The following is a 25,145-nucleotide window of genomic DNA, read 5'->3' as shown; positions in this document are numbered from 1 at the left end:
AAACAGGGTTTCTGTGGTACAGATATACCATATAGGGCTTCAGTGGATGTTCGCCAGTTTCAGTTTGGGGGCCAAAATGAGTGGTTTCAGGGAATGGAGACAGAAATATTCCTGGAAAATCAACAACCCTTAATTACAAGAACCTTTTTAAAATTCTGTTTCCAGCTATTGTTTCCTGTATCTGTGGCTATTACTTTGCAGAAGGTAGAAAGGGTGAAATTGTTCTTTGTCTACTTTTTGGATTAGTCAAATGGGCCATTTCAGACAATCAGAACGGTCAGGAGTCCTTGCATTAACCTATACACAGAGTCATGCCTGCACGGGGCTATTTTCTACAATTGGTGAATTCATTTGCAAAACTCTAGTTGTCATCCTGCCGTGACTTTCTTCTTGAATTTTTCTACAGCTGTTTAATGGATGGGATGTGGGACTTGGATCTAGGAAAACCCAACTTTAAACCTCCATTCAGTCACAAAACTCACTGGGTCACTTTGGGCCAGTCACTATATTTCCACAGTACTTAGCCTCATAGAGTGGTGGTTAGAATAATATTGGATAAATTCTATGTACGTTGCCCAAAGCACATTGGAGAAAAGGCAGGATACAAATGTTACATAAAAGTTTAGTATCATTGGCTCCCCCTTCCCATTTTAATTCCAAACTTTCTTTCCTTTTTTCATATAATGAGTCTGATGTGGTCTGATACAGCTTTATTATTCATATCATCATATGTAATTATGTATATCAGCCCATTTAATTATGATATATCTCATACTCAGGTTTAGTGCTAACATAAAATAATATGCTTTTATATTTTTCACTGGCTGACTCACATCTAATAAGTAATTTCATTCCACTCTTCCATTTTATTTAAAATATCTTTATACTCTCTGCGCTGCAGCAGTGATGAATACTGAATTAATTATATCTTTCTCGAGCGATTCCACAATATACTGTGTGTGTTGTTGTTGTTTTAAAGTGATATTTCTTTAGGAAGTGCCATTGAGTTAAAGATAGGTAGTGACACACCGACTGATCATTTATGAGTCTAATCATTGACAACAATGTGCATTTTGGGCGTTTGACAGGAAAATTTGCAGTTCTTCAGGGTAGGAGAGTCACAAAGCTTTTCTGATTTGTAAAACTCCACATATTCTTATGTCTTTCAGGATCTAGATTTCTCATCACATCCACGGGAGCCTTGTATATTATAGATGTACAGAATGAAGATGGATTGTATAACTACCGATGTATCACACGGCACAGATACACTGGAGAAACACGACAGAGCAACAGTGCTAGACTTTTTGTATCAGGTACGACATGACACTTGCTGAATGGGGAGGACTTCATTGTTTTGCATCTGCCCAGGATCTAGCCTTTTGGGAAATTTTTTGCTTTTCTCTTTTAGACTGAGAAGTTGCTTGTCTAGCAGCTTGAAGGTAGACATCTTTGGGGGATCCAGATCTGTTTAAGGTAGTAGTGGGAAACTACAGATCTCTGATTGTCTCTAGCCATTGGCCACGCAGGCTTAAGGGTTTGCGAGTCCATCTACATCTGAAAGGCCACAGGTTCTCCACCCCTCATTTAACAGTTGCTGCTGTACACTTCATTTGCCAAGGAACCCCCAAATGCCGTAGAAATGAAAGGGGTAGCAAAACAGTGGCAAAGGAGAAGTGGCAGCCTTGCTTAAAACAGGAAATGTGTGGCAAGTGGAGAGGCAAGTTTTGGAAAGGGTGATATACTGCATGGGTGGTCTCTACCATGCTGAGTTGAGTCCATTCTTAACAAACCAGAAAAGCTGTCAAAATCAATGGAAGAGGGAAAAGTGCCTGTTTGTCTTAAAATAGCTGTTTATGATGTTATACACACGAACAATCTTCTGAAAAAGGAAGATCACACTCCTGCAATGAGGAATGCCTTAACGAGCTTTTGCAGTCTTCCATGCCCCAAAGCAAGGTTTATCTTTAGACTGCGTGTTTGACATACTAGATCACAATCCCTTCCAATGAATTTGAGACTCTGGAATGAATTGATCCATTATGTTTCCAAGGATGAATAGATAAACACAAGCTTCATTCTTAAGCAGGCATAGGCAAATTCGGTCCTCCAGATGTTTTGAGACTACAGTTCCCATCATCCCTGACCACTGGTCCTGTTAGCTAGGAATGCTAGGAGTTGTGGTCCCAAAACATCTGGAGGGCTGAGTTTCCTTATGCCTGTTCTTAAGGCAAATGGAACCAATCCTAAGACAGAAATGTGACATTATTTGGATGGAGAGCTATGGTCGGTGGATGAGGATTGTAACACTTTGTGCTAGTGGAAACCTTTTGCCAAACACTAATTTTGCTAACATTTCCTCCAGACTTTCAACATTTCAACAACATTTCCTCCAGACTAGTCTAGGGGGGGGGGAAGACTGAACAATAAGATTTTATAGTGGTTCCCACCTCTACATCACTAGCTAGAAGGTCCACCATGCGCAGTTAGTAGTCAGGTATTGTAGGCTCTCTCTGAACTCAGGTCAGGGGGTGGGCCAAAAGATGGGAAAATAAACCTGCTCCTTATTGTGAAGGCAGCCAGTTTCATGTGGCTCTACTGGGCTCCTAATCTCTCATGGAAATAACCCTTGTTATGCTGTTAAGCCAATGATTCCCAGCTTTTAATAGCACATCAATGGGTGAGGAGACAAAGCAGGTGGCTGATTCCTCTAGAACAGAGGTCTTTAACCAGTCCAGTTCCAAGACCCACCTTTGAATTCAAAGGTGCAACATACGACCCGCTTTAACTTTTTCATTTTTGATTTATACTTAATAGTGCTAGTACAGTGGTACCTCAGGTTACATAAGCTTCAGGTTATAGACGCTTCAGGTTACAGACTCCGCTAACCCAGAAATAGTACCTCGGGTTAAGAACTTTGCTTCAGGATGAGAACAGAAATTGGGCTCCGGCGGCGCGGCAGCAGCTGGTGGCCCCATTAGCTAAAGTGGTGCTTCAGGTTAAGAACAGCTTCAGGTTAACAACGGACCTCCAGAACGAATTAATTACTTTACCCTAGGTACCACAGTATACATATTGCTCAGCATTACTTCTAAATGGAAGTAGGCTGGCAGTGTGGCAGAAGAAAAGCATGAGCATGTGGTTGGCCATAAATGTGTACCTTAAGGAAAAAATAGCTTGTGCCTTTCTCCTGTGACATTGCAGCACTCGTGGAAACTGATAAAATGAGCATCTCATCAGTAGAATGTGTCCTAGTTGGGAGATACATGTCTGGTCAGCCTAAGCTGGAATCCAACACGACAGCATCAACTTTGCTGTGACCCACCTGGAGGAGCCTTGCGACCCACCTGTGGGTCTCTACCCATTGGTTGTAAACCTATGCTCTAGAAGAAGAGGAATTTAGATGGTTCCTCGTCTAAAATATTGTGGCCCTAAGAAACCACTATCTTTCTTTCTTTTATCTTTTTTAGACCCAGCAAACTCGGCTCCATCTATTTTGGATGGGTTTGACCACCGTAAAGCCATGGCGGGACAGCGAGTGGAGCTGCCTTGCAAAGCATCTGGGCACCCAGCACCAAAGTACCGCTGGCTGAAGGACAATGTACCCTGGGAGCCTGACAGCCGGTTCCGGCCAACAGTGACAGGCCTGCTGATAGAAAACACGCGCTCCTCGGACTCAGGCAACTACGTGTGCGAGGTGTGGAACAATTACGGCACAGCCGAGGTGATAGGTCGCTTGCACGTAAAACGTAAGTGCGTCGTAGAGCGCTGGAGTTTATCACCTGGGAGTGCAGGAGGGGTGCTGCTGTGGCAAACACATGTGGCATGTTTGGTTTTGCTTAATAAGGAAAAAATAAAATATTAGGGAGCGGAGGCTTCTAACAGCACAATCCTATGATGAGTTAGTCAAGTGTACCACCCACTAAGTTCAACAGAACTTAGTTCCAGATAAGTGTGTATTGGAATGCAACCTTAATTCATAATTTACAAATGCAATCCATGTGGTTCTCTTTATAGTGAGGTCAGTGGGGAATTGCTATTTTATCTTTGGGTTATTTTTGCTGGTCCACGGCAGCCATTATACCAGAAACAATAGTGGGAGGGGGGCGAAGAAGGGGCAGAAAGAAGACAAATAAGAGAGCATTTCACCCTTCCTTGTTTGCCTTTTGCAAACTAGGTTTTCCTGGGTTTTTTCATCATTTTGTGGTCAAAATTTCATGGTTAAGAATGCATTAGAAATCTCCCCATAGTAATCAATGGAAATCGCTCATTGTGTTAAGCGCTCACCTAACAAATGAATTCCTGAGAACACATTGTGTTCAGATAGTGGGACCTGCTATCCAAGCCTCTTTGGTGTCCATGTATAGAGACAAGAATTGGGAGTGGAAGAACTCCTTGGCCCTAATGTTAGCCCCTGCAATCCCCGGGACATCTGTGATGAGTGTAAAAGGGAAGCTTAGCTGAGAAAATATGCGGGATTTCACACAATTGGGAACCCTGCATGCAAGTAGGCTCCCCCTTTGCACAAGTTATGTCTGTGTGCAGGTGCCCATGGGGTGTGAGCAAGGAGTGCAATGTCAGAGTTTGAAGCAGAAGACACAGTCTTGCTTTCTCCACATATTTAGCACTCTTCGTTAATGGCAACATTGAAAGAGGAGTTACGCTGTAATGGACTATGCATGCTTTCCATTGCTTGTTGCTAGGGGTAGTATACTGATAACAACCGAGAGTGAGAATTGCTTCATGCTTTACAAGGTAATCCTGTTTGTGGCAACTACTCTAGTGTTATACCCTGGCTTGTGCATTAAAGATCCAAACAGCAAAAATATTTAATTAACTGCTTGGAGATATGCACCAGGAGACTGTAGTGTGGAAGAAACACATTTTGTCTAATACTGTGCAACTCCTCCAACCAAACTTAAAATGGCTGCCACCATAGTGTCTCTCCTGGTATCCCCCAGAACTGCTCTGCTCAATGCACATATTCACAGGATTCTTTAATTTTAATTCCTGCTGTCATTAGGATTTCTCTTCCTCAAAATTATTGGGGATTTCGGGTGCCATCTCAGGTGCTTCCTCAAAGTAATATCCTTTGTCCTACGAGCATCTTCTTCTAATAGATGCTTTGAAGTTAAGATTCTTGGGTGGTAAAGGAAAGCATTCTGTATGTTTATGGGGGCATTCTTTACTACCCGCTACCAAGGACGAGCCAAATAGGAAGGGATCCCATTTCAAAAGCCCCCCTTTTTTTTAGCCCATGGGGCTCACAAAACCCTAGAGCTAGCTTCACAGAATACACCACTGGCTACAGCTCACTGGATCACCTACCAATCTGTTTCCCACACCATCTTTCTAATATGAACTCGCCTGTTTTTCCTAATTGCTTCTTTCCTTTCCTCTTGAATCTGTAGAGCCTCTAAAAGCCACTATCAGTCCGCGGAAAGTGAAGAGCAGCGTTGGTAGCCAAGTGTCCTTGTCCTGCAGTGTGTCTGGAACAGAGGACCACGAACTCTTCTGGTACCGAAATGGTGAAATCATCAACACTGGGAATAACGTCAGGATCATTGGAATCAATCATGAAACACTTATTATGGATGGCATGGCCAAAAGCGATGGTGGGGCATACCAGTGCTTTGTACGCAAGGACAAGATGTCCGCACAAGACTACGTTCAGGTGGTGCTAGAAGGTCAGTTGCCTTCTGTTTTAGGGTGCCCTGTGTATTTTCAAAAACTCTATATAAAAATGTGCATTGTAGTGACAACCCAACTGATCATGTCTTGGAAATAAATAGTTGCAGAAGTAGGTGGGGCTGATAGGTGCATCTGTTGCGAGCAAAGCCGGGACAAATTGGTGTCCAGAATTCAAGTGCTTTAGGGTGCATTCAAAAGTGGGGAAGAGTGTGTTATTTTTCCTAATTGTAATTCTAGGGTTTCTGTTGTGCTTTTAATATTCCTTTCACACTGCAGTACCCATTGTGTTATGGAACGGTGGCTTTTTGACCAATGTACCAGCATGTTGTGCTCAATATCATTTATACCGCTGGGCATGGCATGAGACAGCAACAAACGCGATTGGGCAACGTTGCTACTCCCCTACCCTTTCTATTCCTCCATGAAAACAGCAGGGGGAAAACTGTATGCTGGTGTACCACCCCAGATTCTGTCACTTTACTCCCACAATTTTCCAGGTTAAGGGTCTGCAGATGGATTTTTTTCTGGAATCCAATAACAGAAATTAATGCTAAACACGCACCATATTTCATTAGTTTTCTGAAAGTGGCTTTTATGTCATGTGAAAGCTCGGATATAATGCAGAATTTAACAAAGAAATGGCAGGGAAATGGAATGAACTGCCAAGTGAATGCAGCCATAGTAACCATTGTTACAATAATTCTTAAACTGTGCCATGCTTTCTGTCTAATTTTGAATACTTAGGCTTGCTTTCAAGGCTATAGATGAAAAGCCGGAATAGTTTTCTGGGCAGAGGTGCAGAATGAGCATGTTTACATATTTATTTCTTGCATCTCAGTTTTGCATTTAAGTGGCTTATAGGGCAGCAGGGTAGGCAGAGAAGCACCTTCCTCACTGACTCGGTGCTTGAAACCAAATGGAAAGTCACATTCACCAAATGAGTGTCGTTGAGAATGGAAGGGGGAGGATGAGAACTGAGAACTGTGACACTGGATGGCTACTACAGTGTGTGGGATTGTGTGGGAGCCAGCAGGTGTGGGATTGTGTGTGTCTATTGCATCACAGCTTGGCTAACAGCCAAATCCTATGCCTCAAATCCAATGTAAATACTCAGAAGCAAGTCTCATTGTGTTCGAAAAGACTTACTCCCAGGTAAGTGTGCATAGGACTGTTAGCTATATAGGGCAATGTGAAACTTGGGATTTCAGTAGCATTGCGCTATAAGGTGCAGGTGCATTATTGACTTGCACCAATCAATCCCCTCGGGGGTGAGTCCAACCACACTTCTTATTTTACATTTTTAACTTCACCAATTATTTATGGGAAATATGTGATACCAGGGCCTGGCAGCGAGAGAATGAATAATATCCAGATGGCATAGATGAACTGTGATAGAAGCACATTCTGCTGTTTACATCACCTAGCCTGTACATTTGGTTCTGATGGGTACCAAAATAACAATATAGTGCCAATAGGATAGGCCAATGATGACTTCAGTGCGTACCATATCTCTCTCCAAATGCCGTGGTTGCCTTTGTCTTTTCCCTACTAAGTCCAGTACTGAGAAGGGAAGAGTCTCTCTGGTCACACCCCTTTTCAAAAGCACTGTTGCCTTAAATTCCAAGTTCATGTACCTGCCTAGGTTGCTTAATAGTAAGAGCAACCCTGATAACAGTGATATTATGTGTTTATCATGTGGGCTTTGCCTACAAAGGTGGCAAATAAATAAAGTTTCTTTTTTTAAAAAAAAAGGTACATATTTTTAAATGCATACGATACACTAGAACAGGACAATGGATGTAAGAATAAAATGTGAGAATTAGCTAATATCTGTCTTAGAAAATAAAGCCTTCAGTAGTGTTAAACAGAAGCACCAACAAAACCACAATAGCCTTGTGGTTACAAACAAACCTTATGAGTGCTAGAAATTCCCATGTTTTGTTATTTACATTTCACCCCCAACTTTTTTTCTTTGGTAGAACAAATGTCTATTGAAACAGTAGCAATCATAATATGTAACTGACACTTTGTTCCACATAATAATCAAGTGAAGAAAGTAATCAATTTGTCTAGAAAGTACGAGGCTACAGTGCAGCCCATGGCATGCCCACTATTTTTAGAGTAGTCAGAGAAAAAGAAAGGAAGAGATTACCTGCCTAGGCCTAGTTACCTCAGCAACCATCTCCTGTGACTAAGAGAGCCTAAGGAGCATATTGATCATCTATAATGATGTCGAGAGAGTGCTGGTTATCAGAGAACGACAGCAGGAATGATTTCAAAGACACTCAGGTCTCACTGGGAAAATAATGTCTACTTTCATCTGAAAAAAGCCTGTCACTGGTTGTTGTTTTTTTAACCTTGCACTGGGGAGGGGTGCAGAGGTGCATACTGAGCATGTTCCCTGATTTATTTGTCGTGTGTCAGTTCCCATTCAGTATAAAGAGCCTGTTGGGGTTTTTTTTGTCTTCTGAGAGATGACGGCACTAATGCACAGAGAGAGGGTGGGAGGTGGTGGGTCTGTGTGTGTTTGTGTGTGCGCACCCACACACCAAGGAGTCGGGCATAAACACTTTTTGCTCTACTGCCTCACTTCTTCAAATAGGATTAGAATCAAGCAAGAGAGGGAAAGAAAGTAGGTGAACGGCTCAGCATCTGACCCTGTTGGAATATTTTCCTGTTTTAGTCTGCAGAAAATATCCAAGTGCTGAAGTTGCTTGTGGATCATGGTGCAGAGCAGATGAAGATTATGACGATTTTCATTTCCATACTGCTTTATATCTTTAAGGGAAAAAATCTCAAAGCGATTTACAACACAATAAAAACAATCGAGAATAAAATATTACTGGAGAAAATACAATCAAAGCAACATAGTTAACAGGAAACTAAAAGATTATCTTAAATATTTCAAGATAAAACATTACGATAAAGGTCAACTGCAGAATGCACATTTAATGCAACAGAGTTAACGAAAAAGAAAGTCAAATATAAAATGCACATTTAAAATAGCATAAGTAACAGGAGAATAAAATATTACTATAAGCATAGAACATATCAGCTGCTGTTGCTGCCAGTCCTGCCCATAGTAGTTCATGGTGGGGTGGGCGGGTGTGGCTGTGGAAGCTCAGGCTCCATGACCTAGCTCTGCACTAAGAGGCAGCACTGCTACTCCGCTCCACCCACCATTGTCCTGCTGTTGATATGTGACGCTTGCAGCTCACATGCTCCTTTTTACCTGGCAGCAGCTGTGGGTCTCTGCTCTTCAGCTTAGACAAAATGAAACAAGGTCTCAGAGCAATTAAAGCAGTCCATCAGTTGGCTGTAGGCCTGTGCATTCACAGAATGAGCAGAGAGTTCTTATGTATTCAAAGAGCACCTTGTGCTTGTCACGTTCCATGAAGGCTATGAGGATTATTGATTAAGATTGACAACTAGTCTGGTTGTGTCGGTATGGAACATTCTGGCAGTTTGACCTGCCTAGCACTTTTGTTACCTTTGACCATGGTCATATCCACACATATATTTAAAGGATTATGATACCATTTTAAACAATCATGGCTTTCCCTGAAAGAATCCCGGAAACTGTAGTTTGTTGAGAGTGCTATTTAAGAACCATATTCTCCTCACAGAGCTATAATTCTGGAGTTCCTCAGGAAGAAGGATTGATTGTTAAACTATCTAGGAACAGCACTCCACCATTTCTCCTGTTGCTATGCTGCAGTAAACTTTGGTTTGGCATTATGTGTCATCTGAACTTGAGCTTGATTGGTAGCATTGTCAGGTAACTGGAATGTGTGAAATTGTGGTGTCAGGGGAAATGTGGAGAGGCTTGGGAGAGAGAAGAAGGAGCAGAGCTATGCTTCTTTTTAGTAGTGATTTATAAAACCCAAAATGCTTGGCACATGCATTTCCTTTATAGGCATCCCAGTTGACTTAGATTCTTTTTTTCCACCCTGTAGATGGAACTCCCAAAATAATTTCTGCCTTCAGTGAGAAGGTGGTAAGTCCAGGAGAGGGTGTTTCCTTAATGTGCAATGTGAAGGGAACACCTCTTCCTACAATCACATGGACATTAGATGAAGATCCCATAATTAAAGATGGCAACCACCGGATCAGCCAGATCATCACCTCTGAGGGAAATGTGGTCAGCTACCTGAATATCTCCAGCACTCAGGTCCGAGATGGCGGGGTCTATCGTTGTACTGCCAACAACTCTGCTGGAGTCGTCCTGTACCAGGCTCGAATAAACGTAAGAGGTGCTTGTCAAATCAGCTCCTCCAAAAACAACAAACAAATTCAACTCATTGTAGTAAAGGAGAAGATGACTGCATGCTGTGAGCTTTGCCATGGAATGCTTAAAAATGACTTCTTTAATGCTGTTTCCATTTTTCTCTGCAATCTCATGTAGAAACTAATATATTACTAATATATCACTCTGACTGTAATCCTAAGCACTCTCCTTCCTCAGAATAAGTACCACAGAGGAGGCTTATTTCTGAATACAAATGCGTAGGATTGCACTAGCAATATGATATAAAACTGTCTCCCTGTACTAATCAATTCAGCTAATATTTTTCAATGTGTTTTCAATTTTTTGTTTGTTTTTGTTTTGCTTGCATGTCTTTTTCTTCCTTTGGAGATCCCACATTTGCTGTCGCTGTCCATGTATATAAGACATTTTGGTTTATTTCTATGTGGCATAATGCCGATTACTCTGCATAAATCAAAATGAGCATTAAGTTGTTTGATGATCTCAAAAATACTAGACTACTGGTTCAGCTTTGTTTTTTCTTCCCCTCCTATATCTGACATTAATTAAATCTTCACCAGCCTTTAATTTGTAATTGAGCTCAGATTTTTATCATGTGTGTATTCCAGGGATGCAGGCACGTAGCAGAAGAGTTAATTAGTGTGCCTGCTGTAGGGCTAGAAAAACTAAAAAGCACCAAACGATTAGGAAGACCCCTTAAGTGGCTCTTTGAAGTAAAAACTGTCACAGGCTGTGATTTCCAGTATCTAAAAGAATTGTATATTTAGAAGAAATTAATATTTCCTCTGCTTAAATACAGCCTTAAATTATTTTCAAGAGTTTCCTTTTACCTTTACAGGGCCAGCAAGCATCCGACCAATGAAAAACATTACAGCAATAGCCGGGCGGGATACCTTCATTCACTGCCGTGTCATTGGTTATCCATACTACTCAATCAAATGGTATAAGAATTCTAACCTGCTCCCTTTTAACCATCGCCAAGTAGCGTTTGAAAACAACGGAACGTTGAAGCTCTCCGATGTGCAGAAGGAAGTGGATGAGGGCGAATACACATGCAATGTTCTCGTTCAGCCCCAGCTGTCCACCAGCCAGAGTGTGCATGTGACTGTAAAAGGTAAAGGAAAGTCATACTTGCAGAATCGGGAGCCAGGAATTGCATTTGGTCTGCCTTAGCACATTTCAGTGAGTGTGAAGCATCCCACTCTTGTCTACAAAAACACCAATGCATAAGAGCTCATATCGGTTGGTGTCTCCTCAGATATTATTCTAGTTTCCCACCAACCATTTCCATTCATAACCACCTTTAAAAGCACCAGCTACAGAAGCTTTGCTCAAATGCTGCTGTGGCTGGGAACCCACTGTGTTACATATCACATCGTGGAAGTAGATGGCTGAGGATAAGCCAAGCCATGTTGCATGTAGGTTCCTCAGGCTTTGTTAGCTAGCCCTTCAGATTCTGAGCTCAGTCGTGACTGCGAAAGCTTCACATTCCAATATAGAAGCAGTGCAGTTTAAAGAGTCATTCCTTGCATTCCTATGCATGTCTAATTGAGTTCAATAGGACTTCCTCGCAGATGGGTGTGTGTAGGGTTGCAGCAGTTTTAACAATTCCACCATTGCCTTAAACCCAAATCTATTTAAAACTGAGCGTTTTCTGGAGAACTTCAGGGAGAAGCAAAAGGTATGAAATCACTGATTTGGAAAACATCAGCATTTTATGGCTAATCACCTTAATATTAGGCATTTGGGAATTAATTATTTTATTTAAAAAAATGGTATACTAAAACCTTCTTACTGTTATGTATTACATTACATGCCAGCTGTCTAGTTTATGATCACTTTACTTCACAACATTTTCAAAAATGTCAACACACTCTCAGTTCTTTAATGAATAGCATTTTCTTCTTCTTTTTGTTTCAGTACCACCTTTCATCCAGCCCTTTGAGTTTCCAAGGTTCTCCATTGGACAGCGAGTCTTCATTCCATGTGTTGTGGTCTCAGGGGATTTGCCAATCACAATCACCTGGCAGAAGGACGGCAGACCAATCCCAGCCAGTCTTGGGGTGACCATTGACAACATTGACTTCACCAGCTCCTTAAGGATTTCTAATCTTTCCCTCATGCACAATGGGAATTATACCTGTATAGCTCGAAATGATGCAGCAGCTGTGGAGCACCAAAGCCAATTAATTGTGAGAGGTAAGGTGATGTAATTAAGCTGAGTGGTGACAATTAGATAGAAGTCAACAGTATTTTCCAATAACAGTTTTCTGACGGGACATGCAAGCTTAAAAAGATATGAGGAGGCCTGCTGGGTCAGGTCAAAGGCTCATTCAGTTCAGCATCCTGCTTTCACAATGGCCAACCAGATGTCAATGGGAAGCCTGCAAGCAGTAGTACTTGGTGGAGTAGTACTCATCCTGCCTGTGGCTCCCAGAAACTTAGAATATATTAGACTCTCTCCTCTCTTGTTAGAGTACAAACACCACAATAAGGTTTTTGTTTTGTTTTTTAAAGAAACCCCAGAAGGCTTTTTATTTTGTGTGAAAATGTTGTATGGGAACCTAACCAACAATCTAGAAATGTTTTCAGGTACAGCTGGAAACCACATAATTTAATATATGAATTTTTTTTTTGAAGTGCTGCTTCTTGGGTTCAATACATTATTGTGGTTAGATCATTTCCCACTGTGCCAATTATTCACTTTTAATTTGGAAGACGATCTGTTCTGCTATTGGGGAAATATTTTCATTTTGCTTGGTGTTTTAAGAATACCATCACAATTGTTCAAATACTGAGCTTGTGCGTGCATGATTATGATTTGATGTGTTAGTTCTTTGGTGTTCATCAACTGGCAGCCTATGAGCCAAAACAAGTTCACTAACCAAGACCATTGGTTCCTGAGTAGAGCTATTTAATGGCAATATTATTGGAGCGGGGTATTGCTTTGCTTTGTTTTTGTTTTTATTATGTATTTTGTGTTTCTCTTTTGTATTTTTATGTTGTGAACTTCCCTGAGATTTTTGGGTGAAGGGCAGTATGCAAGTTTAATATAAATAAATAAAAAGAACAATTTTTAAAAAAATCCCCTTAGGTCTCAGGTTAATTTTCTTTAAAACACAGTGCAAAGTGCCAGCTGTCTTAAACGGGAGAATCTAGCAACCACACCCGGTCAACTTCCTCTCTGTGCCATTGGGGCATTTTGCCTGATGAAGTTGTGGTTGGCTTCTTCTCTGTGGCACTTAGGTGACACCCGTCCAGCTGGTCACAGATCAGCACTGCCTCTGGTAGTCTCATAGCCCAGGATCTTGATCCCTCTCAGTCAAAGGAGAACGCCAAAGACTACAAGGACAGAGAAAGCAACTCCCTAGAAAACAGTTTCCATAGTGGTTGCCCCACTTAGAAGCTTCTGTGGTGAAAGAGCCCCAACACATACTGATACCTTAATTCTAGTTCTGGAGGAGATAGCTTTGCTTTCCTCCTTGGACATAAACGACTCCTTCCCTGAACTACCTGCAGTCCCAGATAGCTTTGCTCTTCCACCATACCCAGGGACTGCAAGTAACATCTTAACCCTGACAGGGTTAACACCTGTACTAGAATGCAGAGTATTCTAGTTTTAATATTGCAGCAAGTACACATTGAACTGCAGATATAAGGCTAGGCCAAATAGCCTTCTTCATATAGGCAAGGAGAGGGTTGAATCAACCCTTTATGCTGCTCGCTACAGAGTTAAGCAGTCATGTGGTCACTCCATTGCTTGCTCAGCTCACCTGTCAGCACATGATGAAGTGCATTTAATTTGCAAAACTGTTAGTATGCTGACAATCGAGCTGAGCTGGTGATGGAGACTCAAACAACTGGTTTGCCATGCAGTCAGCTTGGCTCGACCCACAGATTGCTGGACATGGACATTTATATGAATCAGCCTGCACTTTAGCCCCTAGCAGACATTATGAGGAAGGGTGCGGGGAGAGGAAAAATGAATAAATTTCAGAATGATCAAGTTGCATAATCTAGGGTATGCTGAAGGAAACCATTCTGTAAATCTATATGAAATCATCAACAGAGACAGGGTAAAACCCTTCTCTGGCTGCTTTCGCTATTGTTGACCACAGTTGTCTATTGCAGTGTTTCCCAACCTTTTTTGGGCAAAGGCACACTTGTTTCATGAAAAAAATCTCGAGGCACACCACCATTACAGCCCCGTGATGTCAGCGCGCAGCGTCACGCCGGGAGGGACATGAATTGCTAGCAAATTACATAATCACCTCCTTGAGGGCTGGCTCATCTTCTCCGAAGGCAGAACCCCATTAATTAACAGCACAGACTCACACCATAGCCAAGACGAGGGGGAAAAACCTCAGTCATGCACAGTCATGCACATGTGGGGGCTAAATGAGGACGTAGACCGGGCAGAGAGCAGGGTTCAAATCACCCCACCTGGCCAGGACAATCCCTGGGTGCTCCCTTGGGTCACTCGCCTGACCCACCTCGCAGGGCTGTTGTTGCGAGGATAACATGGGGAGAACCACGCGCGCCCCCGGGAACTCCTTGGAGGAGAAAGCAGGCGATGAATGCAATGCACGAAATATATGAGAGGCGACCAGGTTTTGCAGGTGAGGGGCCCCCGCCAGCCTCCGCTTCCAACACCCGGCACAACGATGCCGAAGTTTTCCCCCGGGCTCGGCTCGGGGAGCAGCGCTGCTCCCCCCGGCTCCCCTTCACCCTCCCGGCTCTCTCTGCCGCCCACTGGGGACCCCCCTCACCTGCCAAGTCCGGAGCGCCGGTGGAAGTTGCATGCATGCATGCAGGGCGCCGCGTTGCCATTGCATTGCACTGCACTCCATGCAACGCCTGCACGCATGCATTGCCTTGCACGCCCGCCAAGGGGTCTCCCCGCGGTCCGATGTGTCCCCTCCGGCACGGATGCAGCATTGCAAAAATAAAAACCCCCCGACGCAGCCCTACCTTGGGGGCAGCCTCCGCCGCCGCCGCTCCGCCTCCGCGGGGATCCCCGGGCTCCATCCTGCCGCCCGATCTCCGCGGGGGCGCAGGCAGGCTGCGCGGGGTCTGCGCGGAAGAGCCCCTGCCCGCCCGGCCGCCGCTGCGCTCATTCCATGGCCGGGAGAAGAGCGCTTCAAACAAAACGCCCGGCCCGCCAGGCCACGCTGGGAAACGTAGTTCGCGCACCCTGCGCGGGCGCGGAGCCCAAGGGCGAGGGGACTACGGATCCCGGCAGCCCCCGCACCGGGGACGGAGGGGGAGAGGCCGGGTGCAGGGATGGAGGGACGGGTGGGCGAGCGAGTGAGTGAGTGGCAACCGCCAAGCCTTGGCCGAGAGCCAGGAAGGGCCTCCCCGGAGGAGGAGGAGGGAGGCGCAGAGCGGGAGGGAGGGAGGGAACCCCAGGGGTCATCTAGTGACGGCGCCCCAATCGAAAATTTGACTTTTTTAAAAAATAAATCTTTCGAATTTTTTAATTTTTCCCGCGGCACACCAGGCAACATCTCGCGGCACACTAGTGTGCCGCGGAACAGTGGTTGGGAAACACTGGTCTATTGGAGTGATTCTGTGGTTTGTGGGTGGGCAATCAGGGGCATTATTAGGAAATAGCATTGGAAGCTTCTCATTCAGTCCTATGTTAATAGCGCTATGGGGTCCCACAGAGTTTTGTCTTGGCTTCCATGTTGTATAATATGTACACGAAACTGCTGGGGAAGTGGAATGTGGTGTCACTGATATGCAGGTGCTACCCAGCTCCATTCCATCTGAATTAGGATGGGTAGCCTATGTAAGCTGTAACAAGTACTCATTTTGCCATTCCCAAAAGTTACTCAGTGAGCTTTAAAGTCATCTGCATCTCTTGCATGCACCTTAAGTTCTTGAAAAAGACTTTATCATTAGTAGAACATTCTTTCTGGCTTTGCAAATCACTTCTTTCTTTTCTTTTTGTTCCCCTCCAGTTCCTCCCAGATTTGTGGTTCAGCCAAGTGATCAAGATGGGATTTATGGAAAAGCTGTGATACTCAACTGCTCTGCAGAAGGCTACCCTGTCCCCACAATTGTCTGGAAGTACTCCAAAGGTATTTCCCCACACTGATAATATGCCATTTTCCCCCGTGTATAACACGCCCTCGTGTATAAGACGACCCCTATTTTGTGGGAATCCAAATTAAGGAAATTGGGGGGGTTGCCCCAATCGCTTCTGAAAGTCTCCTACTCGCAGCTGCCACCAATCGCCTGTCCCCCTCACTGATACCCATGTATAAGACGACCCCCAATTTTTAATATTGTATTATACTAAAAAAAAAAACAATTTTATACACAGAAAATTACGGTACAATAATTGAAAAATCTGAAGTGCTTTATTTCAGTTAACATGTATAGTTTACAGAAGGGATTAATACCTCTGTGTGCCCAGTATAATTACCACATTTAAACAAATACATCTCTTCAGAAAGATGTTGGTGATGCTGGTGGCCAAAAGTCAGCAATTTCCTTGCTTGCATACGGTCTGAAAAGGAACAGCCAGTCCTCATTACTGTATCACAAATAGCTTTTGAAACTACCCTCCATTTCAGAAAGAATTTATCATGTAATGGGCAGGTATGGTTGCTGTTTGAAGGAGGGGACATTGCAAGTCCAAATACCTCTTGGCCTTATTACACTTTTTAATAGTTCTTTGCATGCTGATTATTATCCCTTACTAATTTTTTAATAGGGCACCACTTTGGAGTTCACCTTGATAAATATTTTAGCCATACTTGGTAGTCCCCAGTAATGCGTATATTATGTTATCTGTTTCTGATTTCCCTCTCTCCATTTCCCATTATTGGTTGACCAGATACGGTGTTCTTAGATCCTTGATGTGAAGACTAAACCAAAGTCCAGTATTGTTGTTCTGATTTCCAGTATCCATCCTTGGTACCAACTGATTATTATTTTTTAATGGAAGAAATCCATGGGTAGTACAACCAATCATATCCTTTCAGCCCTTTGAAAGGTCAGGCAGCATTAGCATACCTAGTAATTTAGTTCATGAGTTACCTAATGCATTAATGTTTTCTGTTCATATAACAAGAGTATTATTTCTGGCCCCACTTGACTCTAGCCAAATATATGCAATTGGCAGATTGTATTTATTTTCTAACTTAAAAGGCATTACATGGTGGATGGTGTCCTACCTAATTTTCTTTATGACATATTTGGGTATCAAAGCTGATTTTAAAACAAAAACACCAGCTCCAACCTTTCAGAACCTACATGTTCTTTTGAACTACTAAAATTTAGACCTCAGTGCCTTTTAGCCTTTGATTTCTTTTTTTAAAAGGCACTCAGAAATCTTATGGTTTTGGAAGCTGTTCATGAGAAGAATGAGAACTATGAAGTAGGTTAAATGATCTTTCTCAATGGGTCAGCTAGCTTGTTAGCCTTTTAGAGCTTACTGTTCAATATCATTGGTGTTGTAACCATATTTGACTGTCACTTGGATATCACTGTTCTAATACAATCAGGTAGCCAACACTTGCCATTGTTGTTCCAAGCGCTGTGTGCTGCAGGCGCCCTGAAAATGATGCTGCCAATGCAGTTGCAGTGGGCCCTACCCCATCCCATCGTCTTCCATCATCTCAAGGAAGATTTACATGGGGACTTTGCAAGACATTCCCAAGGAGTTGTGCCCAGGTCTTACATTGTTACAGTTCTGGAAGCATCTGCAGGCCTTGACTAGCCTGCAGATTAGTCCTGAAGAACATCTGCCTGCTGGCATGTACTGGTACATGAGGGCAGGGGAACTGCTTCCAATGGTTTCTTCCACACCACTTTGGAAATATCAAGATGGAAGGAACCACATGGGCAGCATAAATATCCTAGTTTCCTTCCACAGAGGCATTCCACTGTTCGTTTCTTGTTTGCTCTGTGTTCTATTCCCAATGTTAATTCTTTTTTTTCTTCTTTTTTTTTGGTGTCATGAGGATTGCATACATTTCTGGATATTCAAGCATAAATTGAGCATAATTTAGCTATCAGGGAACTAAATAATCATAATAAAAATAAGTTTTATTATTTATACCCTGCCCATCTGCCTGGGTTTCCCCAGCCACTCTGGGCAGCTCACTGCACTAAACCACAATAAATATGGTTGTCAACCTAAGTGCTTTATTTTCAATCTGGCTCACAGTGATTATTACAAGCATCATAAGAACGCCTTTTTCTGTGTGATTTGATTTATAACATTTTGGCATAAAGCAGTCTCTCCTTCCTCCCCCTCCCCCCCAAAATTTAGTGGTGTGTTCTGAAAATCCTAGGTCACTTGAGTTTGGTTCTGCCCACGGTAACACTCTTCTCCCCTCTTGTGTCTTATTTCCACCTTCCGATTCACCTTTTATTCTTGCAATAGGTGCTGGAGTCCCCCAGTTCCAGCCAATTGCATTGAATGGGCGCATCCAGCTTCTCACAAATGGCTCCCTGTTGATCAAGCATGTGCTGGAAGAAGATAGTGGATACTACCTCTGCAAGGTCAGCAATGATGTGGGGGCTGACGTCAGCAAGTCCATGTACCTCACTGTTAAAAGTAAGAATTTATTCCTGATCCAAGTAATAACTATTAAGTTGCAAAGGCATATCTGTAATCTCCTGTATTTAAATATATAGACAGAAAATGCTGGGTACAGCTAGAGGAAGATGAAGTGTACAAGGGAGGGGAAGAGTTGACTTCATATCAAACATTTCAGTCAACTTCTGGGACCCTATTTGGAGCCCCTTGGAGTGGTCTTACCTGGGGCTCCTACCTGGTGTTTCCCATATCTTTTATTGGAATGTATTTATTGCATTTATATCCCACCTTTTCCTCCAAGGAGTTTGAGGTGGTATACAAGGTTCTCCCCCTCCTCCTTTGCTCCCCACAACAACCCTGTGTGAGGTGGGTTAGGCTGAGAGGCAGTGACTGACCCAAGGCCACCTGGGAAACATCAGGGCTGGGTTGGGGCATTTGAACCCTGGTCTCCCAGGTCCTAGTCTGACACTCTAACCACCACACCACACTGACGTGGGGGGAGATATAACTCCCATCAGCTCCAACCAGCAGAGCTGTGGCTGATGGGAGTTATAGACAAATAATATCTGGAGGGCACAAGGTTGGGGAAGGTTGTATTAGGGTATGGGGCACCTTTTGTATTACATTGATATATTAAACCAAGACAGAGTTGATTCAAATCACTGCATAGTGCTTGAGAATGCTTTCACTAGGGGATGCTTATTCATTATTTTTAGTTTTCATAATGACAGCATCTCAGCTCAAGGTCCCCTGTTTCAGTCACTATGAGAACTGATGACTTCTCAACAATAGCATGCATCCTTTGTTCTGTAATCACTGGGCCAGATGTTCCCAAACTCCCCCCCCCCATGGACCACTTGAAAATTTCTGATGCTCTTGGTGGACCACTTAATGATTTTTCTGTTGCAGCAATTGTAGTGTGCTGTGCTAGATGCTGTTTGATTCCTAATTTTATTCTTAATTGCTTCTTTTATTTCTAACATTGAACTCAACAGGACTTACTTCTGAGTAGCATGGTTAGGAATGTGCAGTTAGTTATTTTCCATTAACTTCAATGGGTCTGCTCTGAGTCAGACTAGCTTTGAATACCACCTAATGTTAGAAACACCTAATAGCAATGCAATTAAGATTTGTATTCATATTTAGAAGAGTTTGGATTTGATATCCCACTTTATCACTACCCTAAGGAGTCTCAAAGTGGCTAACAATCTCCATTCCCTGCCTCCCCCACAACAACACTCTGTGAGGTGAGTGAGGCTGAGAGACTTCAGAGAAGTGTGACTAGCCCAAGGTCACCCAGCAGCGGCATGTGGAGGAGCAGAGATGCGAACCCGGTTCACCAGATTATGAGACTACTTTTCTTAACCACTACGCCACACTGGCTGACTTGCCACGGAGCGCCTAAATGAAACTCATGGACCACTGGTAGTCAGTCCATGGACCACCATTTGGGGGCTCCTGCACTAGGCCATTCATATTAAATAGCCACATTTCTCAAAAAAGAGGTGGCGGTATGGCTGGCTCCCACATTATGAGCCATTTTGACAAGTTCAACAAATATGCATGCATAGAGGTTTCCCTTATATATGGGGAAGAGCTTTGTGTCTTCATGTACACTGTTGTCTTGCAGAATCTAGGACTGGACCATGCCATAGTGCAGTGGGCTTTTTTTACCCTATTGAAATGGTGGAGAGTCGTGCTCATGCCTTTAAGCTACATTCTACTTTTTTATTTCTATCTCTTTTTTTAGATAATAATTTGAACTCTGGCCTTTTGGATTAACACTGAGTTTCTAGAATACGGGGGCAGTTAGGAATATTCTTTGTTTTGTCCTTCAAATTTGTCATCAGTTGGTTGCAGAAGCTGTTATATAAACGACGGGTCTCCTTTCTTGAGCGAGAGAATAAAATAGTGTTTATATGCCTGATTGACTCTTGGAGGTCTCAAACCAGGCACGCCACTCTTGTCTTTTATTGGACAGGTCAATAGTGGGTTCCTGCATGTTACCTTGTGGAAGTGCTGCGTAAGGAATATTCCCATGGACTCCTAGTGTCATGAAAGCTGGGTCTAGCATCAGTAACGCAGCACTTCAGTCTGTCAGTCAGGTGATGACCTACCACTGTCTTACTGCAGTCCTTTGAAACACATTACCACAAGTAAGGAGAGTTTTATGGCCCACTAGACTAGTGAATAGAGGGATATAGGCTATGGAAGATTTTGCTGAGGGTGGCACTTTTATCTGATTCACTGAGCACATGAAGGTTATGAACCATTCCTATGACGGTGCTTTCGCTTTGCTTAATAGGATTGTGTTCACTAAATAAATAGCTGTGCTAGGGTTGTGGTTTCAAGGCCTGTGGTGCAGCAACCTCACATAATCATATATAATTTCATTTACCCAGAATGCAATGTCCTGGCCCATAGATCTAGGAAACCTGTGGGCCAGCACTTTACATTGGGGACAAATTTAAGTGGCAGGTGGCCACTGTGGATGGAAACCAAAACATTGCCTGGGGGGGGCAGGTGAGGAGGATGGTGGTAAGTTTTTTTGTTTTTTTGTTTTTTTTAAAGGCATGTCTATATGGGGGTTGTGTTTTGGAGTGAGGTGAAGGTCAATTGACAGCACTATGCTGAGGGCCCCGTGAAGTTCGATGAAAGATTCTGAATACTAAGTACTTCTGAACATTGAAGGCTTTGGAAAGATTTAGCACAGGTCTTTTCAGGGCATACTAGTGGCATTAATCCCTGGTTGAAAATGTGTGTTTCTTCTCTAGCTTAGTTGGTTAGAGCATGGTGCTGATAATGCCAAGGTCAGAGGTTTGATCCCTGTATGGAACAGCTGCATATTCCTTCATTGCTGGGGGTTGGACTAGATGATCCTCAGGGTCCCCTCCAACTCCATGATTCTTCCAACCCTTCCAAATTCTTGATATACTGTCTCAGTGATGAGAGGACTTTTTGTCCTAATTAATCTGGAATGGTCCAGTATAACACACCAGACAAGATATGAGGAATTGCTCACATTTTGCAGTGTTGGGCTTTGTTTGTTTTTAAGAAATCAGGCAGAACAGCAGTTTTCCAAGGCAACTGTTAACAGGCCAGTTGTAGATTAGTAGTAACGCAGTGCCTTTTAGTCATCAGGTACAAAAAACCCCACCCTGGCTTCTCCTTGCTTGACAGCTATACACAGTCTTTGTCTGATCATGCCATGCAGTTTCATGTGTGATAAAAGAGCATCCCTTATCAAATAAGAGCAGGGACCTCTCTGGAGAGTCAGTTACTGTTTGAATCTAATGAAAGCTCCTCTGGCTCTAAGATAACAAACATAGACATGCAGTGCCATGCACTCCCCCCTCCCTCTCCCCCTCCCCTCCTCTCTCTGCACACTCACACGTTCAGTCTTGCATTTGAAAAGCAGTTACCACATGCCCTGTTTGTTAGGCGAGACTGCCTTGAGCCAAGCATACATTAAAGGCAGTTGGGAGATCAATAGGCAGAATTATATGATTGGTGTTTCATAGGCAATAGCAATAAGAACCTCTGTGGTGTTCTGCAGATCTTTTATTCACGTTCATGCTTTATTGTTCCTTTGTTGTATTTTCCTCCACCATTTTCCTTGCTTCTTACACACACGCACACGCACCCCTCCCTGCTGCCTCCAATATTGGCTTTTCTGCTCCAGTCCTGAGGGATATCTGTACTACTGCAAGCCTCAAGCTCCCTCGCAGTGTGACTCACTGCTAGCCATTAATTGATCCCACATAATGTGTTTGCCCAGCTCTGCAAGGTCACACTCTAACTGCCTCTCCTTGTACTCAGAATGAGAGGAGGGAGGGAAAAGTGCTACAGGCAGCGTTTTCTGGGTGACAAGGTTAGAAAGAAATGTGGTTCTCAAAAATGCAAAAATGACTGACAGATCTTTCCCGGCTAACCCTCCTCGCCCACCCTCTCCCAGTGCATTCCTTAGTAATTAGAGGCTTTTTGGGCAAACTTTACTATGATAGAGCTACTGAGAAACTAATGCCGATTAAGAAGCATCATTTAGGTCACGAGAGTCCAGGAAGTAATTTGCTGCTCTGAGAAAGATGTATGTAAAGATCAACACCTCTCATCTCACAAACCACCAGTAATATGTGTTCACAACTTCCTAGCAGTTGAATAACTCCAATATTTTAAAATGAGATAATTATACACAAATGACATTTTTCAGTATTTGATTGAATGGCTCATCTAGGGTGGGGGAGGGGGCCCTCACCCACTTTATAAATAGGATTTCCACACACACACCATGACCCCAGTGAATCTCAATCATAAAAATCTAGCCTTTGCAACTTTCCAATATGTTTTTCTTGGTTTTTCGACTTGGGCAAATGGAAATGTTGGGATGCCTGCTCATTATTGTTTGGGAAAACTTAAATCTTTCCCTTTCTCTCATACTTGAAAGGCTGTGAAAAGGGGCAGTAAAACCGTTCCTTATTTCCATACTGAGACTTCATGATGGTAAAATTTACCTTTTTATATAAAAATGATCTAGTCTGCCTACTTGAGTCTGTGTTGCAACAACTGCTGTAGCAAGCCAAGCAATACAACAAAGCACCTGCTGTTCTTCTCAAGAACAGATGCATTATTGACTCAATCAACTTTCCAGAGGTGGCATTGTTTTCCGGAGACTTAGGGGTCTCCAGATGACTTGATTATTGATTATTCTTCTCAATTTGCTTGCACAAAGCTTATGTCTTGGTCAGACTCTGTCCAGTCTTTATCAAGCATTCATTCCGATTTCTTTACAGGCTGATTTCAGGACAATGCACATTCATCCTGATATGCTTGCAAGGTGCTAAAAACCTTCCCATTACACATCCACCCGTCCGTCACACACTTTTCTGTGCTCCCCCCCCATCACTTTCCTAACTACAAATAGTCTGTTGTTGTATTTAAATAGTGGATTTGTTGTGCTAGGGTGGCAGGATGCATTTTGATCATTTTAGCCCACTTTAATTGTGCAAATCTAAATTTCTGGTCTGTGCTTTCTTCCCACAAAATAATGAGAGCTTGGAGGCACCCTAGCCATATGCAGAATTAATATCTGATGTTTCTCAGGTATTCGTGATGCCAGATATGGACAACTGGAACATTTATGTGTAACGATATTTTAAAATATATATGAATGGGATTATGGCCCATTTGTGATTCCAGGCTTTGTGTGTATATATATGTATATGTCTCATTTGCCTTGCAAAATGACACAGAAGTGCCTAAGTAAATAAGTGAAGCACCTAAAGGCATAAACACCACAATCTACTGCTTCCCAATGAGCATGTGCCCTTAAGTCTGTGTAAAGGCAGGGTGCACCTGCCTGATTTTTATTTTAAAAAATACTATCTGTGGTTCGTGATGAAGAAATATGGCCAGGAATTACCAAATGTAAAAGTGATTGTGAGTGGAAGATTAAAACAAAACAAGAAAACAAAGTAGTATTTTTTTTTATTTGTGGCACCCAGATAATAGAATAGCCTCCTGGGGATATAGTAAAATCAGGGATTCTAAGTGATTTTGGTTTTTCACAACTCATTGTAAATTACACTGCAAGGAGGTGATCCTTTTGTTTTCAATTCTCTGCCTTGTGAGTAACTGAATGCAGAATTATAGCCTTCATGCCTTTCTTCCCTGCCTCCCTTCCCCTTAAGCTTTCTCATATAAGTCTCCCGACGCTTTATTTATTGCCACTATACCATTCTGGCAAATACCTAATTGTTCATTGCTTTATACGTTTTATATGTAATTGTCATTTAAGAATATCAAATGGAAAAGCTGAGTTTCTGCCCGATGGAAGCCAAAAGCTGTGGAATGTATAAAAATAAATGGAAGCACTAGAATCACCTGAATTTGCAGTTGTTATCCTCAAATGCATGCTGGCGCATGATAACAAATCAGTATATTTTATATTATTATGTTTGATCGCACAGCCAGACTCAGAGAGGAGCTGCAGGAAAATTTATGCTAAACCTTGAAAACATGAAAAAAGTTTCCCTAGACACAAGAATTTGCTCTTGTTAGTATAACAGGCTTTTTTTCTTTTTTTACTTTGGTCCTAATGAGGTCCTCCCACCATGCGAGATGAACAAGCTCCAAGTGCTGTTTGCTGCCTCTTCAGACCATCAGCACAGCTTTGATTTAAGGACTTGCACTTTAATCACCCATCATGTGTCATTACCCCGACAGGCGGCAGCAGCCGCAAGATACAAGCTCCAATAAATTGCATCGAAAGTCACTGAAGCGATCCTTTGTTGATTTTCTTTTACAGCTATTCAATGGCAGATCAGCTGTCATAACAACACAGTGCCCGTGGCAATAGGGTGAAATTAAACGTGAAGTATGTTCAAGGTAGCGGGTAGAAAAACTGGAATATCCTTTTTCCCCCTGTTGATTCTAATGCTTTTTTACTCCTCTCAGTAATGCCGAGCCCGTGGCGATTGCCTGAAATGAATACTGTATCTTTGTAGGATAATTGCCACATATGCCCTCATGCAAATATGAAAAAGTGCTTTTGTATACAAATGAGTACCTTACTATCCGATCCCCCCCCCCTGCCGCTGCCCCCCCCCAAAATGAGGATGCTGGCTTTAAAAGAAA

The 25,145-nt window shown here is 42.8% G+C and overlaps 1 protein-coding gene across 1 annotated transcript in view; it reads left to right on the top strand.

Moving 5' to 3' along the window:
- DSCAM (DS cell adhesion molecule) overlaps positions 1 to 25,145 on the top strand; it is a 337,767-nt gene that overhangs the window by 190,120 nt on the left and 122,502 nt on the right. Inside the window, exons 4-11 of the mRNA XM_082221311.1 lie at positions 1,170 to 1,316; positions 3,471 to 3,749; positions 5,412 to 5,687; positions 9,648 to 9,944; positions 10,797 to 11,072; positions 11,879 to 12,157; positions 15,922 to 16,041; positions 18,357 to 18,530. Coding sequence (XP_082077437.1) covers positions 1,170 to 1,316; positions 3,471 to 3,749; positions 5,412 to 5,687; positions 9,648 to 9,944; positions 10,797 to 11,072; positions 11,879 to 12,157; positions 15,922 to 16,041; positions 18,357 to 18,530 — 1,848 coding nt within the window. The remainder of the gene's footprint in view (positions 1 to 1,169; positions 1,317 to 3,470; positions 3,750 to 5,411; positions 5,688 to 9,647; positions 9,945 to 10,796; positions 11,073 to 11,878; positions 12,158 to 15,921; positions 16,042 to 18,356; positions 18,531 to 25,145) is intronic.

Source organism: Podarcis vaucheri, assembly GCF_965113315.1.
Source record: "Podarcis vaucheri genome assembly, chromosome: 4".
In the NCBI taxonomy this organism is placed as follows: domain Eukaryota; kingdom Metazoa; phylum Chordata; class Lepidosauria; order Squamata; family Lacertidae; genus Podarcis; species Podarcis vaucheri.
Note: the sequence above shows the minus strand (reverse complement) of the source record. Positions and strands in the feature narration are given on the sequence as shown.